At 45.8% G+C, this 22738-nt stretch overlaps 1 protein-coding gene across 1 annotated transcript; it reads left to right on the top strand.

Moving 5' to 3' along the window:
* The first annotated feature begins 9120 nt into the window (after positions 1 to 9120).
* On the top strand, positions 9121 to 13978 carry LOC100276040 (UDP-D-xylose:L-fucose alpha-13-D-xylosyltransferase MGP4). The gene is made up of 4 exons (NM_001149926.2): positions 9121 to 9615; positions 9699 to 9860; positions 9943 to 10158; positions 13400 to 13978. Exons 1-4 carry the CDS (start codon positions 9142 to 9144, stop codon positions 13607 to 13609), a joined length of 1062 nt encoding a protein of 353 aa, NP_001143398.2. The 5' UTR covers positions 9121 to 9141; the 3' UTR covers positions 13610 to 13978.
* Positions 13979 to 22738: the final 8760 nt, after the last annotated feature.

Raw genomic sequence — 22738 nt, 5'->3', positions numbered from 1 at the left:
GAGGGCGAGCTTGGAAGATTTGCGATGATAAGGGGCGAGGAGCCAACCCAAACATACAACCGGCTCAAGACCCTTATCAACAAAATAAGGAGCTATGGTAGCACGCGATGGACGGACCATGACGTCGTCCGACTACTACTAAGGTCCTTTACCATTCTTGATCCTCATTTGGTGAATAATATTCGTGAGAATCCCAGGTACACCAAAATGTCGCCCGAAGAAATCCTTGGAAAATTCGTAAGCGGGCGAATGATGATCAAGGAGGCAAGATACGTGGACGACGCGTTGAACGGTCCAATTCATGAGCCTCAACCCATTGCTCTCAAGGCAACAAGGAGCAAGGAGGCGTTACCTAGCAAGGTGGCGCAAGTTGAGGCGGCAGGGCTCAATGATGAGGAGATGGCCCTCATCATCAAGCGCTTCAAGACGGCGCTTAAGGGTCGCAAGGGACAGCCAAGCAAGACCAAAGCCAAGGGGGAAGCGCTCATGCTTCAAATGCGGTAAGATTGGTCATTTTATTGCTAACTGTCCCGATAATGAAAGTGACCAGGAACACGGGAGCAAGAGGGAAAAGAAGAAAAATTACAAGAAGGCCAAGGGCGAGGCACATCTAGGAAAGGAGTGGGACTCGGATTGCTCCTCCTCCGACTCTGACAATGAAGGACTCGCCGCCACCGCCTTCAACAAATCATCCCTCTTCCCAAACGAGTGTCACACATGCCTCATGGCAAAGGAGAAGAAGGTATGTACTCGAGACAGTAATACTTATGATTCTTCTAGTGATGATGAGTCTAGCGATGAGGAAATAGATTACTCTAGCTTGTTCAAGGGATTGGATAGAAATAAAATTGATAAAATCAATGAATTGATTGATGCCTTGAATGAGAAAGATAGACTCTTAGAGAAACAAGAGGATTTATTGTATGAAGAACATGATAAATTTGTAGAAGCACAAAGATCTCATGCTCTAGAAGTTAAAAGAAATGAAATGCTTTCTTGTGAATTATCTTCTTGCCATAAGACAATTTCTAAATTAAGGAGCATTAATGATGATTTGAATGCTAAGTTAGAGATTGCTAGTAAATCTATCTCTTGTGTAGAAAATGTTGTAACATGCACTAGGTGTAAAGATATTAACATTGATGCTTATAGTGAACACCTAGCTTGCATTACTAAATTAAATGAAGAGGTAGCCAGTCTTAATGCCCAACTTGAGACTAGCAAAAGTGATTTTGATAAGCTAAAATTTGCAAGGGATGCCTACACGATTGGTAGACACCCCTCAATTAAGGATGGACTTGGCTTCAAGAGAGAAGCCAAGAACTTAACAAGCCATAAGTCTCCCATTTTCGCCAAGGAGAAAGGGAAGGCCCCTATGGCTAGTAGTGTGCAAAAGAACCATGCGTTTATGTATCATGATAAGAGACAAACTAGAAATACTAATAGAAGTTACAATGCTTATGATTATTTCGATTTTCATGACATATTTGCTTCTAGTTCTTTCTATGTGCATGATAGAAATGTTGGTAGGAAAAATACTGTTCACAATATGTCTAGGAGAAATGTTGTTAATGTTCCTAGGAGAGTTAATGAACCTTCTACAATATATCATGCTTTGAATACTTCCTTTGCTATTTGTAGAAAGGATAGGAAAATAGTTGCTAGGAAGTTAGGGGCAAAATGCAAGGGAGACAAAACTTGCATTTGGGTCCCTAAGGAGATTTGCACTAACCTTGTAGGACCCAACATAAGTTGGGTACCTAAGACCCAAGCCTAAATTTGCCTTGCAGGTTTATGCATCCGGGGGTTCAAGCTGGATTATCGACAGCGGATGCACAAACCATATGATGGGGGAGAAGAAGATGTTCACCTCCTACGTCAAGAATAAGGATTCCCAAGATTCAATTATATTCGGTGATGGGAATCAAGGCAAGGTAAAAGGGTTAGGTAAAATTGCAATTTCTAATGAGCACTCTATATCTAATGTGTTTTTAGTAGTCTCTTGGATATAATTTGCTATCGGTTAGTCAATTATGCAATATGGGGTATAACTGTCTATTTACAAATATAGATGTGTCTGTCTTTAGAAGAAGTGATGGTTCACTAGCTTTTAAGGGTGTATTAGACGACAAACTTTATTTAGTTGATTTTGCAAAAGAAGAGGCCGGTCTAGATGCATGCTTAATAGCTAAGACTAGCATGGGCTGGCTGTGGCATCGCCGCTTAGCACATGTGGGGATGAAGAACCTTCACAAGCTTCTAAAGGGAGAACACGTGATAGGTTTAACTAACGTGCAATTCGAAAAAGATAGACCTTGTGCAGCATGTCAAGCAGGGAAACAGGTGGGAGGCACTCATCACACCAAAAATGTGATGACAACATCAAGACCCCTGGAGCTGCTACATATGGACCTCTTCGAACCCATCGCCTATCTAAGTATAGGAGGAAGTAAGTACGGTTTAGTTATTGTTGATGATTTTTCCCGCTTCACTTGGGTGTTCTTTTTGCAGGATAAGTCTGAAACCCAAGGGACCCTCAAGCGCTTCCTCAGGAGAGCTCAAAATGAGTTTGAGCTCAAGGTGAAGAAGATAAGGAGCGACAACGGGTCCGAGTTCAAGAACCTTCAAGTGGAGGAGTTCCTTGAGGAGGAAGGGATCAAGCACGAGTTCTCCGCTCCCTACACACCACAGCAAAATGGTGTGGTAGAGAGGAAGAACAGGACGCTAATCGACATGGCAAGGACGATGCTTGGAGAATTCAAGACCCCCGAGCGTTTCTGGTCGGAAGCCGTGAACACGGCTTGCCACGCCATCAACAGGGTCTACCTTCATCGCCTCCTCAAGAAGACTTCGTATGAGCTACTAACCGGTAACAAACCCAATGTATCTTACTTTCGTGTATTTGGGAGCAAGTGCTACATTCTAGTGAAGAAGGGTAGAAATTCTAAATTTGCTCCCAAAGCTGTAGAAGGGTTTTTGTTAGGTTATGACTCAAATACAAAGGCGTATAGAGTCTTCAACAAATCATCGGGTTTGGTTGAAGTCTCTAGCGACGTTGTATTTGATGAGACTAATGGCTCTCCAAGAGAGCAAGTTGGTGATTGTGATGATGCAGATGAAGAAGATGTTCCGACAGCCGCTATACGAACCATGGCGATTGGAGAAGTGCGGCCACATGAGCAAGATGAACGAGATCAACCTTCTTCCTCAACTATGGTGCATTCCCCAACCGAAGATGACGAACAGGTACCTCAAGTGGAGGCGCTTGATCAAGGGGGAGCACAAGATGATCAAGTGATGGAGGAAGAAGCGCAACTGGCACCTCCGACCCAAGTTCGAGCGATGATTCAAAGGGATCATCCCGTCGACCAAATTCTGGGTGATATTAGCAAGGGAGTAACTACTCGATCTCGATTAGTTAATTTTTGTGAGCATTACTCCTTTGTCTCTTCTATTGAGCCTTTCAGGGTAGAAGAGGCCTTGCTAGATCCGGACTGGGTGTTGGCCATGCAGGAGGAACTCAACAACTTCAAGCGCAATGAAGTTTGGACACTGGTGCCTCGTCCTAAGCAAAATGTTGTGGGAACCAAGTGGGTGTTTCGCAACAAACAAGACGAGCACGGAGTGGTGACAAGGAACAAGGCTCGACTTGTGGCAAAAGGTTATGCCCAAGTCGCAGGTTTGGACTTTGAGGAGACCTTTGCTCCTGTGGCTAGGCTAGAGTCCATTCGTATCTTGCTAGCATATGCCGCTCACCATTCTTTTAGGTTGTACCAAATGGATGTGAAGAGCGCTTTCCTCAACGGGCCAATCAAGGAGGAGGTGTACGTGGAACAACCCCCTGGCTTCGAGGATGAACGGTACCCCGACCACGTGTGTAAGCTCTCTAAGGCGCTCTATGGACTTAAGCAAGCCCCAAGAGCATGGTATGAATGCCTTAGAGACTTTCTAATTGTTAATGCTTTCAAGGTTGGGAAAGCCGATCCAACTCTTTTTACTAAGACATGTGATGGTGATTTGTTTGTGTGCCAAATTTATGTCGATGACATAATATTTGGTTCTACTAACCAAAAGTCTTGTGAAGAGTTTAGCAGGGTGATGACACAGAAATTCGAGATGTCGATGATGGGCGAGTTGAACTACTTCCTTGGGTTTCAAGTGAAGCAACTCAAGGACGGCACCTTCATCTCCCAAACAAAGTACACGCAAGACTTGCTGAAGCGGTTTGGGATGAAGGACGCCAAGCCCGCAAAGACTCCGATGGGAACCGACGGACACACCGACCTCAACAAAGGAGGTAAGTCCGTTGATCAAAAAGCATACCGGTCAATGATAGGTTCTTTGCTTTACTTATGTGCTAGTAGACCGGATATTATGCTTAGCGTATGCATGTGTGCTAGATTTCAATCCGATCCTAAGGAGTGTCACTTAGTGGCGGTGAAGCGAATTCTTAGATATTTGGTTGCTACGCCTTGCTTCGGGCTCTGGTATCCAAAGGGGTCTACCTTTGACTTAGTTGGATACTCAGACTCCGACTATGCTGGATGTAAGGTCGATAGGAAGAGTACATCGGGGACGTGCCAATTCTTAGGAAGGTCCCTGGTGTCATGGAACTCTAAGAAACAAACCTCCGTTGCCCTATCCACCGCTGAGGCCGAGTACGTTGCCGCAGGACAGTGTTGCGCGCAACTGCTTTGGATGAGGCAAACCCTCCGGGACTTTGGCTACAATCTGAGCAAAGTCCCACTCCTATGTGATAATGAGAGTGCTATCCGCATGGCGGAGAATCCTGTTGAACACAGCCGCACAAAGCACATTGACATCCGGCATCACTTTTTGAGAGACCACCAGCAAAAGGGAGATGTCGAAGTGTTTCATGTTAGCACCGAGAACCAGCTAGCCGATATCTTTACCAAGCCTCTAGATGAGAAGACCTTTTGCAGGTTGCGTAGTGAGCTAAATGTCTTAGATTCGCGAACTTGGATTGAATTGTAGCATACATGTGTTTATGCCTTTGATCATGTTCATTCTGCATTTTGTTGCTTATTGTGGTGCTCAAGTTGTACAAACACTCCCTGGACCTCACAAGTCCGTTGCAAAGTGATGCACGTGTTTAGGGGGAGATATGTTACAACTTGACCCTTTGAAGACTAACCATGTGTTTGAGTTTGATGATTTAGTCTCGAAGATGGATTGAAAGGGAAAAAGGTGGACTTGGACCATGAAAGACTTCCACTGCACTCCGATGAGAGGGTAACTTATTCCAAGTTCATCTTTATACTCTTGTTGCCTATTTGCTCTTAATTGAAGATTTTGGTGAGGCAATGGGGTTAAAGGGCCAAGATTGATCCCGTTTTGGTGCTTGATGCCAAAGGGGGAGAAAATAAAGGCCAAAGCAATAGATGGATCAGCTACCACTTGAGAAACTTTGAAAATAGTAGAATAGAGCTTTTGGTTTGTCAAAACTCTTGCATTGTCTCTTTTGTCAAAAGTTGGCTTCTTGTGGGGAGAAGTGTTGATTATGGGAAATAGGGGGAGTTTTTGAAATCTTTGATCAATCTCTTTTGGAATGACTCTCTTTATGCTTCAACATGTGTGTTTGACTTAGAGATAGAGATTTGAGTTTGATTTACAAAAACAAACCAAGTGGTGGCAAAGGATGATCCATATATATGCCAAAGTGAGTCAAAATAAATTTGAGTCTTTATTTGAAGTGATATTGCACTTGTTCTAGTTGCTTTATGTTGTGTTGGCATAAATCACCAAAAAGGGGGAGATTGAAAGGGAAATGTGCCCTTGGACCATTTCTAAAGTATTTTGGTGATTGAGTGCCAACACAAGTGCTTAAATGTGAATCTATGCCCATGGATGAACAAAGTGCAAATCAAGAGCAAAGGTATGTTTCTAAGTCTTAGTACATTGGTTTTGTGTACTAATATACTTGTCTAAGTATCAGAAACAGAAAGAAGAAGAAAAGAGAAGAGTTGGCTGTGTACAGCCAAGAGGCTGTTTCGGTCTGGGGCACCGGACTGTCCGGTGGTGCACCGGACAGTGTCCAGTGCGCCAGGCTGCCTCGAGCGAAGTGGCCGCTCTCGGGAATTTGCCGACGGCGTACGGCTAAAATTCACCGGACTGTCCGGTGTGCACCGGACTGTCCGGTGAGCCAACGGTCGGCCGCGCGATCTGCGCGGGACACGTGGCCGAGCCAACGGCTAGAAGGGGGCACCGGACTGTCCGGTGTGCACCGGACATGTCCGGTGCGCCAACGGCTCCAAGTCTGCCAACGGTCGGCTTCGCCAATTAAGGAAGGAAATCGGGCACCGGACACTGTCCGGTGTACACCGGACTGTCCGGTGCACCCGACGACAGAAGGCAAGGATGGCCTTCCAGATTTGTTCTCAACGGCTCCTAGCTGCCTTGGGGCTATAAAAGGGACCCCTAGGCGCATGGAGGAGTATACGAAGCAACCTTAGAGCATTCTTGATCATCCACACTCAGTCTTTGCGCATTCGTTTGTCATTCTCAGTGATTCGAGCTCCGTTCTAGTGAGAACTTTGAGATAGTCTTTTGAGCTCGATTCTTGGCCGTGTGTGCGCGCATTTTGCTGTGGATTTGTGTGTGTTGCTTCCCTCCCTTACTCCGTACTTCTTTGTGAAATTCAATTGTAAGGGCGAGAGACTCCAAGTTGTGGAGATTCCTCGCAAACGGGAAAAGATCAAAGTAAAGAAGAACACTGTGGTATTCAAGTTGATCATTGGATCACTTGAGAGGAGTTGAGTGCAACTCTCGTCCGTTGGGACGCCACAACGTGGAGTAGGCAAGCGTTGGTCTTGGCCGAACCACGGGATAAACCACTGTGTCATCTCTGTGTTTGATCTCTTGTGGTATTGTGTTTTGTTAAGACTCCTCTCTAGCCACTTGGCGATTATTGTGCTAACACTTAACAAGTTTTTGTGGCTATAAGTTTAAGTTTCACAGGATCACCTATTCACCCCCCCCTCTAGGTGCTCTCAATACTAGTCATTGCTCCAAACATGGTTGAGTCCCCAACTTAATTTCTTTCTTGGTTTATGTTGAACCTTATGCACCTGAGATAAATGTCATCTAAGCAAACTAGTTAGTCCATGTGGTTTGTGATGGAGGTCAAACACCAAAATCGATTATAGGAAATGTTTTAGGTCCATTTTTCTTTCAGGGCTAACACGACCCAAAGGCGGGCCTAGGTCGGACCTCAAATTTTGGCCCGTCGGGGTCCCCATCACGACCCACACACATGGGGTGGGCTTGGACAGACACGGTCCAATGAGGCCCATATTATTTAATCCCTTTAATTTAGCAAATTATGGACTATTTAGTTGTAATGTTTGGAGTTTATGTGGTCAAATGATATTAGCATTATTTAATGTATTTACTTTAATAAGTTATGGACCTTATGTAGTTGTAATATTTGGATTTTATGGTTCAAATATATGGCTCGGGCTTAGGCCGTCACGATCCAACGAAGGCAGAACATGTTTTAGGGCCGGTTCGGACCACTTTTTCTACTTTTGACCTAGTACAACATGGCCCAAAAGTATTTTAGGCCTTCTTGGTCTGAGCCTGTTTAGTCCAAAGCATGATGGGCCCGGATCGAGGCGGCCCGACCCAATTACCAGCACTATGCCCGGTGGAGAAGTCGTTGAATGTAAGAGTAGATCGTCCGATGAATGATTATATAAATTTCTATTTAGATGTAAGGATATAAAAGGTGTATTATAAAAAGTACTTCGTTGACATATTATTTAAGGCTATTGCTTTTGTAGCGAAAGTATTAAGAGATAACTTTTTAAGAGCTTTTCTGAGAATCTTTACACAAGCCTGGTAGCGAAATTTTTACACAAGCGATTCTTACGAAAGCGGTCTGAGAAGCGAAGTGTTTAGATGCTACCTGCTAGAAGCCAATTTTGATGGCTAGAATCCACCCAAAAGCTGAAACAAACATGGCCTAAAAAAGAACAGATATTTGGCTACGCAGTTGGCACTTCATCACGAAATCAAAATAACGAGAATCTTAGAGCATCTTCAATAGTGCCTTAAATTAGTGCTCTATCTTAAAATATATGGATCAACTCATAAAAATAGCTCTAACAATGTCTTATTGTACAAATTTTTATCAAAAAATATAGGATGGAACATGAAGTGACCCAAATATACCACCCTTAGTGTCATAACATGGTTTTTTACATCATCCTCAACCATTTCAACCGTTTCGTTAAATTTATTTACTAAAATACATGATTTACAATTTAAGTATTGGAGCCCAATTTATTTTTAATTCTCTAAACACTTTAAATGATACAATATTTTAATTTTTAGACATGAGGCACCTCGTTAGAGATGCTCTGTTTGGTTCAACGATAAATTATTAAAAATCTAATTCTAATTATGAGCCATGAGAATGTTGTTGCGAGATGACAGTCGTAAGAAAGCTAAAATATGTTTGGTTAAAACAACTGCTAACTATAGATTTCGTAAAAACATTATAGCTTGGTAACATGGATGACATAAATTTTGAACATATGGTAGAAGGTGACTCCGAATTTACCAAAGGAACATGTAGAATTTCATAAATTTATCCTATTATTTATACATGTTTGGTTGAGACTTTAGATTTTTTTGGCTTGAAATCTAGTTCAAAAGGCTAAACTAAACGTACCATCAATGTTAGACTATGTCTAGTGGTTGTGCATGAAAAAAATAAGATATTATGCTATCTTCATCAAATCAAACTTTATTTTGCAAACAACATCAAACAATACCATCTACTGTTCCGTGTCTTCTATTTTACACTACTCGCGAGAGTCTTACAGTGTGAATGTGAGCGCACGAACAGAGAGCTTCCAGCAAAGCACATATGCTATGGAGGAGAAATCGTGAGTTTGAGTTATGATAAGATTTAACGATAATTTTTTATATCTTCGTGTATGCTCTGCTCAGAAAGTGAACAGTTGAATGCGAGTTCAGAAAAAGCGCATGCCAGATCCAGATCATAGGTTCACCGGCACCGACCAACGCGGCGTGACTGTAGAGTGTAGAGGTAGCACTACTCCACAAGTCCACACGCCCACCCGGAAGCCTGAAACTCGTCTCCAGCGTTTGGCAATGTCGCTCCACCAGCGGCCGCACCAGAAGCCGCCGGCCGCGGGCGACTCTCTCCCAGTTTCCTCCCCAACCGCCTCCACCGCCGCATCACGCCCGCACCCCCTCCTCACACTCCCCTACCTCTTCTCCCTCCTTGCGGTTCTCCTGTTCGTTGCACTCCTCGTGCCCTGGGGCCCAGCAGCGCGCCCGCCCTCGTCCTCGTCCTCGTGGCGTTCCTACACCCTCCAGGATGCCGCCGCCTCGGCTGCCGCAGCGGGAAACGGCACCGTGCTCCTCGCTGCTGTCTCCGGACCGTACCTCCCCTTCCTCTCCAATTGGCTCATCAGCGTCCGTCGCGCCGGCCGCGCGGATCAGGTGCTCGTCATCGCCGAGGACTACGAGACCCTCGACCGCATCAATGCCGCCTGGCCAGGACACGCCGTCCTCGTGCCCCCCGCGCCCGATGCCCAGACCGCCCACAAATTCGGATCTCAGGTAAGGAGGAAACCACCGCTCAAACTGTTCGATGAAATGTATCCATGCCTAACCGCGGCTATCGTTTCCGTCTGTGACTACAGGGGTTCTTCAACTTCACCTCGCGCCGTCCACGGCACCTGCTGCAGATCCTTGAGCTCGGGTACAGCGTCATGTACAACGACGTCGACATGGTGTGGCTTGCCGACCCGTTCGCTTACATCGTCGAGAATCACGACGTGTACTTTATGGACGATATGGCTCCTGTATGTGTCTGTCGTTGCTGCTTTTGCAGTTGGGGCTTTGGCTGGAAGATAGCTTAATTGGGAAGTGTGGATTGCATTGCAGGTGAAACCACTTGATCATTCACATGAATTGCCACCACCCGGGAAGAAAGGGCGTACATATATTTGCAGCTGCATGCTATTCCTCAGGCCCACTGAAGGTGCCAAGCTCCTGTTAAGGAAGTGGATCGAGGAGCTTAAGGAGCAGCCCTGGTCGAAGCAAAGGAAGTCAAATGATCAGCCAGCATTCAACTGGGCTTTGAACAAGACTGCCGGGCAGGTTATGTTTCTCCTAGATATCTTCTCTTAGAATGCAAAGAGACATGCTGATGGGGACAGGGTTCTTGATCTGCCACCAGAGTCATGACAACTATTGATTTGTTGGAGAGCGACACACTGATCAGGATTTAGATCACAATGACCTGAACCCTTCGAATAGGAGTACATGGAGCTATCCATGTGCCTGAATCTTGACTTGTAGTTTCTATTGGATTTCAACTCTAGCCTACCTTAACTTGCTTTGGACTAAAAAGCTTTCTGTTGTTGTCGTTGCTATGGTGTGGCAGGTGTCAGCACCATTGGGCCTATGCTATCATTAGGGTGTGCCATGGGTAGGGCTTATTTGTGAACATGTCGGTAGCCTAATGGTCACAATAGCCTTAGTTGTACCTTATGTCCTAAGTTTGACTCCTCGGGGGAGCACCCCTCATTAGCTGTGTTCCTAAGCTACATGTGTACCACATGGTTTCACAAGCATGTGTCGTCCTTCGAGGGCAGCTGGTCTTCAAAGTGTTTCTTGGCCTGCATGTGAGAAGTTCTTAATCCCATGCCACGAGGCAGACTTTTCCAGTATCCGCGGGTTGAGCGTTTTTTTAAAAAAAATCTATGAACTACTTGGAGTTGATTTAGGATGGGGAGGTTAACGCGCAACATGTGACAACTTTGAGTAGTGCTTGACCCCTCTCCCTATCATCTTCCCTGCCTCCCTCGCACACCGCCCTCAACCCTTTGTTCCACCATCAGCGATCGGAAGCTCCCACTACCTAACCACCCCTACCTCTCACCTCCTCGACCTCACTCTCCCCTATTCACAGGACCACCAACAACCACTCATGCTATGATGCCCCCATCACTCGCCCGCCACAACACTCATGTTGCCTATGGCTCCAGCAGCGACCTTGCCGCACCTCGAAGGCACAACCCACTGTTGTGTCGTGTCCACCTCCCCAGACTCTCTTCTAGAGTCACCGGTGATTGTAAACCCTAATCCTGGACCCTTCTTTGGGAGTGGTGTGTGGAGGGTCACATAAGTGTGCAAACACAAGACCTGATATAAAAATTAGGCCTGATCTTACGAAAGGTAAGTCGACTAGGAAGGATTTTAACGTTGATCATCCAAGTCTTCAGACAAACGACTCCTCGCAAACACTACATCACTGCTCATTGGTTACACCCGTTCCATATGGATGACTTCGCCAAGAAAGATTATTCCTGTGAGTGCAATCGAGAACACAAACAAGGATAGAAAAGTTGCAATCAATTGTATCGATTATGAAGGTGGGGTTCAACAAACCGATAATTGGTGATACTATTCTTGGTAGAATGAATCTAAGCAAAAACCCAAACCCTAATGTGGTGGCAGCTGTCCTATATATAAGGGTTAGGGGTGTGCAATACCCCTAGATGTGTCCTCAATGGAGTCCAATACGATACATGGTCCAACGAGCCAAAAGATGGTGACATAACACCAGACGTATTTTGGATTCTGACTTGTTTCAATGATTTCCGTGGATTCTGAAGGGATTCGAAGTGAGACCAGTTGGGTTGGAAAGTTTATCTTCTTAGGTTTTTGTGCATATATAGAACGTCGAAAATAAAGTCTGTATGTGTCCTGTCATCAATTTTGGTGCGCCCTGCTCTTGGAGTCCGAAGTGGAGTTGAAGTTGAGTTGGGCTTAGATTTTTGCGTGATGTAGATGTTCTAGCTGATCCTCTATGACTCTTTGGCCTTTTTAAGTCCTTGATCGTCCACTCCAAGGTTTCTAATCAAGAAAATATGTGCTCCACCAACCGTAGGGTTAGAAAAATAATTGATTAGCAAAGAACACACTTGGAGATTCAAATGATGTGCTCACATTTGAATTTGCGATATGATGTGCATAACCAGCCTACTTTGATTTTAGGTTGTGCCATTGGGCAGGATGAGTGGATGATATGATCTTAGGGGATGTTTGGTTTCTAGGGACTAATTTTTAGTCCCTTCATTTTATTACATTTTAGTCCCTAAATTGCCAAATACAGAAACTAGGTTTCTAGGGACTAATTTTTAGTCCCTAGAAACCAAACATCCCTTTAATTGATCCAATCTAGTCTTAAATGCATATAGCCTTGCTTATTTATGAACAGAAGGAAATTGAAACCATTGTTTTCACCTTGAACTATTGTGCAAGACTTGTTGAACCTTATTTTTAAACAATACAAACAATTGCCAATTTCCCAGAACATTCTTATGAAGTTCACAGAACTTTAAAAAAACAATTACCTTTTGACGGTTTGGTACAACAGTTTTTTGTTTTCATTTTCAAAGTTTTTGTCATGGTAAGTGCATTTGTGGATATGAATCTCCCTCTACAACATGGGCATTCATTTTTGTTTCTATGTGCCTGTATTTTCTGGGTAGCTCCACATGTCCTCGTGCTATTATCTGCACACCAAAGTGGACTTATGACCTGTAACATTACATTTGTGCCTGTAAATAATACGAAACCATCTAGATTTTTACAGTATACGCATCAGCATTTTATTTGTGATTGTTAATAACACCTGCACATTTCCCCTAAATATAGTGATTTTTCTTTGCAATTGGATGATATTCCCTTAGGTCAAAATTAATTTGTGGACTTGGTTGAGGCCTGCTGCATCTCTGTTCGTCTGTCCCAGATCTCAGTATCAAGTAGATATTCTATTTAACCCTTTAGTGCTGCATCGGAGTAATTGGATCATCATGACATTAGTTTTAGGCTTCTACTTCCTCTGTTTTCCATATGGATGCCTTATGTTTTTAAAGAATTTATGTAATCTCGTTTCTAAAAATTTGACTCCTAATATATGCCAAAAAAAGTTTCACTTGGAAATCTTAATATTGGATATGTAGTTAAAATGTTTCAGTTTATGTTTTTTGTATTTTTGTATTATCTGATGCATATGGAAGAATAATGTTTGACATGTAAACATTGGAAATAGCTTCTAATGTACTGTATTTCATAGCATCTCTTTAAGTGTCTGACAGTAAAATGATGTACGTCTTGTGGCAACAACCTTTCTGCATTCTAGATTTCTCGGTTTAGATTAGTTTCTGTTTCTGAATATGTTAATGAATGTCCTTTGGACATTGAAACGATTAGTACATAACAATCTGGCATATAGCTCGTGGTTCCTTTCTGTTCCTTTTTCATGTGTTTATGATCTTCCCTTCAATGATAGTGTCCTTTATAGAGCTATTAACATAAGATATGCTTGCAGGTTGATGTTTACCTCCTGCCTCAGTCTGCATTTCCAACCGGAGGCCTATATTTCAAGAATAAAAAATGGGTCAAGGAGACAAAGGGCAAGCATGTCATTATACATAATAACTACATCACTGGGTTTGAGAAGAAGATAAAGCGGTTCCGGGATCATGGGTTGTGGTTGGTAGATGAGCACAGCGATGAGTCACCGCTTGGCAGAATCTGAGCGACCAAGGCTGAAACACATCTCTTCTTGCTGCAGCATCACAATTTTGTAATTGGTATTTGACTATTGAAGGCAGTATCCATCTAAACCAAACGGTGTATGCAGCAGTCAAAAATCAAATCCATTCGCAGAAGATATTACTTGCCAACATCTTTTTTTTGGCTGTATGTCAAGCGCTTGTAGAGTATCCTTTACCATGTGGCCATGATGATTGTTTTTTATTGTATTTGTTCTTTACTGAAAATGGTGTATTTGAGAGCAGTTGAGATCTTAGGATGTGGCGAAACAGAGCCTTAGTACATTGGCTGATGATTCACTTATTGTATAGCATAAAGTTTGATAGCTTGCATCACCATTGCTGAAAGAAAATTGTACTTTTTTGCCTCTATATCAATGATTCGTGAAATATGATTGTCAGTCAATACATGTGCTAGTCTGTAAAAATCATTATTTCCCACATAATGACACAAGACAAAAGATATTTTGGATAATATTATAAAATATAGAGTTTCATTAACAATTCATATGCTTACTAATCAATATAATAATAATGATAATTCAAGGGACTAAATACCACTTATTCAACACTAATAAACATAAAACAAGACATTTATATAATCATCTTTTACTTACACTAAACTCCATCGTGGACGTATCTAATATCAATTGCACTAATGTGTGCCTCGTGTTTTGGTCATGGAAGAGGCTTCGTCAACATATTAGCAACATTTTGTGCTCTTTTCAAATCTTCGCCTCACATCTATTAATGATCTAACAAATAGCATGAGAATGTTAAAGTACGTGTTTAGATTTTTATTAGGGCTAGGTTCCTTCGTTTGTGCAATAGCACCTTTATTATCACAATAACAATCCAAAGGCTTTGGTGCACTCTGAAAGAGAAATAGGCTTACACCTTTTCCTAAATTAATTTTGGTAGTTGAATTGTCCAACACAAATAATTGGACTAACTAGTTTGCTCTAGTCTATAAGTTTTACAGGTGCCAAAGGTTCACAACAAGCCAATAAAAAGACCAAAGATGGGTTCAAATAAAGAGAGCTAAAGACATCCCAAAGCACCCTAGTCTGGCGCACCGGACTGTCCGGTGTGCCACCGGACAGTGTCCGGTGCACCAGGGAACTTGACGCTGAACTCGCTACCTTCGGGAAAATGGGAGGCCGCTCCGCTATAATTCACCGGACTGTCCGGTGAAGCACCAGACAGTGTCCGGTGTCACATCGGACTGTCCGGTGAAGCACCGGACAGTGTCCGGTGTCACATCGGACTGTCCGGTGTGCCAGCGGAGCAACGACTACTTTGCACGCAACGGTCGACTACAACGCATTTAATGCGTGCCTGCGCGCGCGGAGGACAGAGCACGCGCAGAAGGCGCACCAGACAGTCTACAGGACCTGTCCGGTGCACCACCGGACAGCCCAGAGGCCCCACCAGTCAGAGCTCCAACGGTCAGAACCTAACGGCCGGCGCACCGGACTGTCCGGTGCGCCATGCGACAGACAGCCTCCCAACGGTCACTTTTGGTGGTTGAGGCTATAAATACCCCAACCACCCCACCATTCATTGTATCCAAGTTTTCCACCTTCCAACACATTACAAGAGCTATAGCATTCAATTCTAGATACAACCAAAGAGATCAAATCCTCTCCCAAGTCCGGAATCACTCCAAATCAAATAGTGACTAGAGAGAGCGATATTTGTGTTCATTTGAGCTCTTGCGCTTGGATTGCTTCTTTTTCTTTTTCATTCTTTCTTGTGATCAACTCAATTGTAACCGAGGCAAGAGACACCAATTGTGTGGTGGTCCTTGCGGGGACTTTGTGTCCCGTTTGATTGAGAAGAGAAGCTCACTCGGTCTAAGTGACCATTTGAGAGAGGGAAAGGGTTGAAAGAGACCCGGTCTTTATGACCACCTCAACGGGGAGTAGGTTTGCAAGAACCGAACCTCGGTAAAACAAATCATCGTGTCTCACTCTTTATTTGCCCGCGATTTGTTTTTCACCCTCTCTCTCGGACTCGTTCACATTTCTAACGCTAACCCGGCTTGTAGTTGTGCTTAAGTTTATAAATTTCAGATTCGCCCTATTCACCCCCCTCTAGGCGACTTTCATTTGGTATCAAAGCCCGGTGCTTCATTAGAGCCTAACCGCTCGAAGTGATGTCGGGAGCATCCGCCAAGAGGGAAATCGGGACCGGCGAGAAGCCCGCCACAAGCCATGGGAAGGCACCATCCGAGGAGTCCGCCAACAAGGTGAAGGGATCCCCTTCACACGACAAGTCGCGTCGGAGCGGTGACAAGAAGAAGAAGATGAAGAAGGTGGTCTACTACGAGACCGACTCTTCGTCGCCATCCACCTCCAGCTCCGACACGCTGTCCGTAACTTCTAAGCGCCATGAGCGCAAGAAGTTTAGTAAGATCCCCCTACGCTACCCTCACATTTCCAAACGTACTCCATTACTTTCCGTCCCATTAGGCAAACCACCTATGTTTGATGGTGAAGATTATAACATGTGGAGTGATAAAATGAGGCATCATCTAACCTCACTCCACACTAGCATTTGGGATGTTGTTGAGATTGGAGTACAGGTACCATCACCGGGGGATGAAGACTATGATTCGGACGAGGTCGCCCAAATCCGACACTTTAACTCCCAAGCCACCACTATACTCCTCGCCTCTCTAAGTCGAGAGGAGTATAACAAGGTGCAAGGGTTAAAGAACGCCAAGGAGATTTGGGACGTACTTAAGACCACGCACGAAGGAGATGAGGTGACCAAAATCACCAAGCGGGAGACGATCGAGGGGGAGCTCGGTCGGTTTTGACTCAACCAAGGCGAGGACCCTCAAGCCATGTACAACCGCTTGAAGACCTTGGTGAACCAAGTGCGCAACCTCGGGAGCACCAAATGGGATGACCATGAGATGGTCAAGGTTATTCTAAGATCCCCCATTTTCCTTAACCCTACGCAAGTTCAATTAATTCGAGGTGATCCTAGATACACGCTAATGTCTCCCGAGGAGGTCATAGGTAAATTTGTGAGCTTTGAGCTAATGATCAAAGGCTCCAAAAAGATCATCGAGCAAGGCGACTCCTCCACGCCCGAAGCACAACCGGTCGCATTCAAAGCAACGGAGGAGAAGAAGGAAGAGTCTACATCAAGTAGACTCCCCATTGACGCCTCCAAGCTCGACAATGAGGAGATGACGCTCATCATCAAAAGCTTCCGCCAAATCCTCAAGCAAAGGAGGGGAAAGGACTACAAATCCCGCTCCAAGAAAGTTTGCTACAAGTGTGGTAAGCCCAGTCATTTTATTGCAAAATGTCCACTATCTAGTGACAGTGACAGGGGCGACGACAAGAAGGGGAGAAGAAAGGAGAAGAAGAGATACTACAAGAAGAAGGGCGGCGATGCCCATGTTTGCCGGGAGTGGGACTCTGACGAGAGCTCCACCGACTCCTCCTCCGACGAGGACGCCGCAAACATCGCTGTCACCAAGGGTCTTCTCTTCCCCAACGTCGGCTACAAGTGCCTCATGGCAAAGGACGGCAAAAAGAAGAAGGTTAAATCTAAATCCTCCGCTAAATATGCGACATCTAGCGATGAGGCTAATTCTAGTGATGATGAGGATAATTTGCGTACCCTTTTTGCCAACCTAAACATGCAACAAAAAGAAAAGTTAAATGAATTAATTAGTGCTATTCATGAGAAGGATGAACTCTTGGACTCCCAAGAGGACTTCCTAATTAAGGAAAACAAGAAGCATGTTGAAAGGATCACGATGCCCAAGAGGGGGGGTGAATTGGGCTTTTCTAAAAATCAACACTAATTAAAACCTAAGCAAGAGCTAAGCAAGAGCCCAACTTCATCCCAACAACTAGCACTAAGAAAATAATACTAGAAATGCAACAATGCTAAGACAATACTTCAAATACTTGCTAAACAAATACACAATGTAAAGTGCTTGAATTAAGTGCGGAATGTAAAGCAAGGTTTAGAAGACTCCTCCAATTTTTCCCGAGGTATCGAAGAGTCGGCACTCTCCACTAGTCCTCGTTGGAGCACCCGCGCAAGGGTATCGCTCCCCCTTGGTCCTCGCAAGAACCAAGTGCTCACTACGAGATGATCCTTTGCCACTCCGGCGCGGTGGATCCCTCGAGACCGCTTACAAACTTGAGTCGGGTCACCAACAAGATATTCACGGTGATCACTGAGCTCCCAACGCCACCAAGCCGTCTAGGTGATGCCGATCACCAAGAGTAACAAGTCATAGACTTTCGCTTGACCAAGAGAAGCCTAATGCAAGTGGTGTGTGCTCTAGGTGGCTCTCGCTAGCGCTAATGAGGAACAAACTCGGATTAAGATTCTCTAATCTCCTCACTAGGCTTTTGGTGCTTGCAATGCTCTAGCAATGTGCTGGAATAAATGTGGAGTGTAAGACATTGAATATGGTGGGTGGAAGGGGTATAAATAGCCCTCACCCACCAACTAGCCGTTACAGGCAACTTTCTGCGCACTGGCGCACCGGACAGTCCGGTGCGCCACCGGTGCGCCAACAGTCGTTTCCAACGACTAGTTCTGACAGCTAGCCGTTGGACTCATGGCACACCGGACAGTCCGGTGCGATGTCCGGTGCGCCACTAAAATTCATCTCTGAAACCTGCGCTCTCGGGTTTCTGGATAGAGAAGGATCTTCCCCGGGCCAGCCAGGCCCCACCTGGCAGAGGGTGCACCGGACAGTCCGGTGCACACCGGACAGTCCGGTGCCCTAGGGCCAGAAACCCTAACTCTTGATTTTCAGCTGATTTTCAAATCGGTTTTCGTTCTAACTTGTGAGTGAGTTCTAGAGTGACACCTAGCACTATATGTGAGTGTGATTGTGCACCAACACTACACTAGACTCTCTTGGTCAAACTACTCATCGACAACCCCTCTTTATAGTACGGCTAAAAGAGAATAAAAGACCTAACTAAATCGCGAGTGTCCACATCTCCTTGACACTCGGACTCCGTAGACCTTCACCTTTTGTTTCGTCGTTTTAGCCGTCGCTTCGAGTTCTTATCTCTGGGATTGTTTTCACCGATGTAGTACTTCTACCTGTCATGTGACCTAACTTACCATTTGTCTCTGCAAAACACACGTTAGTCACATATAACATTACGTTGTCATTAATCACTAAAACCAACCAGGGGCCTAGATGCTTTCAATCTCCCCTTTTTGGTGATTGATGACAACCCTACAAGTTTTGTGAGAGTAGTTTGTTTTTAAGTTTCTGTCAATAGAAAGGATGGTTAGTTATACTCAGTAATCTTTGACAAAAAGAACGTGTACCATAATAATAAGAGTGAGCGCATACACATCATAAGATTCTTGTTCATATAAAAGTGAAGTTAAACCAATGAATCAAGAACTAGAAGACTGGTGATAAAATATAAGGTGAAAACATAATACACACAGTCAATCATAAGCAACGAGAGTATATATCGAGTTTGTGAGCCAAAAACATCAAGCTAGTATAGAGAGTAGCAAGCACATATATTACATCAAAATGACTTTCTACTAACTCTCTAACTCCCCCTAGCTCTCACAACTCATATCTCTCCCCCTTTGGCGTCAAACACCAAAAGGGCACCCGAACCTAAACATCTGAAGCGGGAGGAGGCGGCGGGGGCGCATCCGGTCGCGGTCGAGGTAGCAGAGCGAACGCCGGCGGAGGGTCAGAGTCAGTCTCGGATCCAAGATCTGCGGTAGAAGCTGGAGCTGGTACTGACTCGGACTGAGGCCGCGCTGCAGGAGCTGCAGGAACAGAAGAGGTCACAGATACTGCCACAGTAGTAGTGGTAACAGCAGATGCTGGTGGCACTGGCGGCTACGAGCAGACAGAGCTGAGAACCGGAGAGGTGAAAGCCAAAGTGATCGGCCGGAGCGGAGAGGGACCAACAGAAGGAATAGGGGTCCGGTCTGAATCGCTGGCACAACTGGAGCCTAAAGCGGAGGAGGTGGAGCAGACTGAACTGGGGGAACTGAGACACCAGAATGCTGTAGCATAAGAGCCATGAATGCCCTGCTCTCAGCCCGATCCTGGAGTAGCTGCTGCTGAAGCGCATCCTGCCTGTCTTGCATGTTCTGAAACATAGAGAGCATCCTCTCGGATAACCGGGCCTGCTCGGCTGCCAGGTGAGCCTGCTGCTGAGTGATAGACTGGAGAATCGAAGCAAGAGCAGGGTCTATAGCCGGAGGGGCAGCAGGGGCAGCACTAGAACTCCCAGCCTCATGATCATGTGAGCGTGGAGGCATAGGAGGCGGAGGAGGAACCCCAAAATCATCATCATCATCAACTGCTGTATCCTGAGTGTCGAACTGATGAAGAGCTGCATCCTCGGCCTTAGAGTCAAAAATAGGAGCAGAAGCTGGCACAGGAGTCTCAGGCGCAGGACGGTAGGATCCAAAAACGAGGCGTGAGGCCTCAAGTGTGCCCTGAAACCGAGGAGGCTGAATCAGCTGCGCAAAATGTGGCATAAGTAGTGAGCATATGGCAACTGTCGACGAGCACGAATCCCATCCAAAACGGTGTCCTCGATCTCACAAATAAGGAAGTCCACGACGTCAAACTCAGAGTGAGAGACCAGGGCACCAAGGAGCCAGAGCTGGATATGTGTGGTAGCCTCCCTGTATCCCATCCTCGACAGAAGAGTCCGTCTGATAAGCTCAAATAAATACTTGGCTGCTGTAGTAAAATCTGCCGGTGAACGTCGCGACCCATCTAAGAAGGGCGGGCGGAACAGAGCCGCGACGTGAGCTGTACCCGGAGCCACACCGCCGTGAGGGCGACGAGGAGGGTCAGAAGTGCCGTAGCAGAGGCTGTGAAGACGAGTCGTCGACTCGGGAAATCCAAAGAGCTGGCGGATCTGACTGGCAGTAATGGTGACATCCTCTCGCTCAAAACGAAACCTCATCCAGTGATGATCCGGGTCTATCCATACAGAGGCGTAGAAGACTCGTACCCACTCCTCAACATACCTGCCGCTGGTAGTCAAAAGAGTCAGAAGGCCAGGCAGATATGTGAGGTGCGCCTCAGAGTCAGCACCGGCTGCAAGTAGAAAGGCTGGAAGATCCAAAAGCCGGTGCACTCGCAGAGCTATCTGAGCAGTCATCTGAGCTCTGAAAAACGACTCCTGAATATGTGTGCTGAATAGGTCAACTGCTGCATGGTCCCTCTGAGCTGGTAACCAAGACTCCACGGGTACGTATCTGAACCTACGTACCCGTGCCGCTGTAGCACGCTGAAGGTCAAAAAGTCTGGGATCCGCAGCAAGTGGTTGTACCTCAGTCTCATCGCGCTCCCGGAATCGAGGTGGAGGGACAGGAGGAGCTGAAGCAGGAGCGGGAGGAGGAGCAGCGGAAGCTGGCATAGTGGAGGTAGCGGGTATGGCTGTGGTAGTGGATGGCGCAACAGGGGTGACGGGAGCAGGCAGAGTGGGTGGTGGAGTGGAAGCAGTGGTGTGAGTGGAGGAGCGAGGCCGGGAGGCGAGACGACGAACACGGTATGCGATCTGATCTGACGGAGTCTGCGGCTGATCTCCAAGCTCGGCCTGCGCAGCGGCTGCTGCCGCTGCACGGGCTGCTTTGTCCGTACGCCGCTTCTTGCGGCCTTCCTGCTGCTCCAAGTAAACTGTCTTGCCCTTGACCTGCCTGAAGGGGCGACGAGGATCCTCATCATCGCCTCCCCCTGGCGCCGACACATTCTTCGTGCGAGGCATCCTGAACTGAAGACTGCAAATGAGAGAGAGTGACTAAGCACAGATCGAAAAAATCCGATAGATTTAGCAAAGGATGAGATGACTACCTGGAAAGCTCACACGAGAGGTGACGATCTAGGCAGGGTAGGAGACGGCACACGGGCAATCAAGGTCACTGAAATGACAGAAGAGGTGAGCACGTATTAGTCACACAGTCATAAGTATATGAAATGTGAATAAATACATACACAGAGAAATATGGCACAAAAAACACGAGACGAGACGATCGAGAGGTCAAACGGCGTGAAAACGACGTTTGAACGATAAACAGTGACATAGGAGGTTTGGAATGTGAATTGAGGCGCGAAACGACATGGAATTGAGCCGATACTTCACGAATAGGTTTATATAGGTGAAATATGAGTGAAGTGTGTGCTTGGTTTGAATTTAGGCGAAGAAAAAGAGATTTGGGCACTCGGCTCGGAAACGATCGCTCGAAACGGGGAATTTAGTGAAATTGAAGCCTGGAATCTCGGACTGGCGTGAAATTTGGCAAATATGTTACTGGAAGTGTTGTGAAGGTGCCTGAAAAATTTGGGTTCAATTGGAGCATTTTTGACTGGTTTGGGCATTTCACCGAGCACGTGACGTGCGGAGTTCTAGGGTTTCGGTGAAACAGCTATTTGAGGTGGGAAAACCCTCCCGAAGGAGCTAGGAACCTGCAAGGACACTCAATGGCCACAAGGGAACACATTTCACAACTTGGTTTCACTGGATTTCACAGGAAATAGGAATTCACTCACAAGGGTGAAAAGGGTGCTTCACAGGAGACAGAAGCACATACAGAGAGAAAAAGGGAAAGAGAGAGAGAGGGATTCTCACCAGAGAGAGGGAAGGGGATGAGCAGGAGCAGGGTCGCCGGAGGATCGCCGGAGAGGAGGGAGGTCGCCGACGATGGGGGGAAAAGCGCCAGAGACAGAGAGAGGACGCTGGCAGGGGAGAAGAAATGAGCCTGGGCTCGGGCTCGGGCAGAGAAGAGTTTTTTAAAAACCGAGTATGGGCGCACCGAACAGTCTACAGTGCCAGTCCGGTGCACACCGGACAGCACACAGTAGTTGTCCGGTGAACCACCAGACAGCGCACAGGAGAAAGGAATTATAGCGCGCGGCTGCCGGTGCACCGGACATTGCACAGTGGAGTGTCCGGTGCACACCGGACTGTCCGGTGAGCCCAGACAGAGGGAAGATTGGAAAATTTTGAATTTTTCTATCTAATTTCCAACCAAACCAAATCCCAACTTATAATCACACAAAATAACACTTGTTGGGACAGGTATTGGCACCCTCATATACTTTTCAAAAATATTTTGCCATA

This window comes from Zea mays, chromosome 6, assembly GCF_902167145.1.
Source record: "Zea mays cultivar B73 chromosome 6, Zm-B73-REFERENCE-NAM-5.0, whole genome shotgun sequence".
NCBI classification, from domain to species: Eukaryota; Viridiplantae; Streptophyta; class Magnoliopsida; order Poales; family Poaceae; genus Zea; species Zea mays.
This window is presented reverse-complemented; position numbering and strand designations above follow the sequence as displayed.

Bases quoted from the DNA above. Each gene is read 5' to 3' on its own strand.
- LOC100276040 (NM_001149926.2), top strand. From the start codon at position 9,142: ATGTCGCTCCACCAGCGGCCGCACCAGAAGCCGCCGGCCGCGGGCGAC. The intron at 9,861-9,942 runs GTATGTGTCTGT...ATTGCATTGCAG, and splicing joins TTATGGACGATATGGCTCCT to GTGAAACCACTTGATCATTC. The intron at 10,159-13,399 runs GTTATGTTTCTC...ATATGCTTGCAG, and splicing joins TGAACAAGACTGCCGGGCAG to GTTGATGTTTACCTCCTGCC.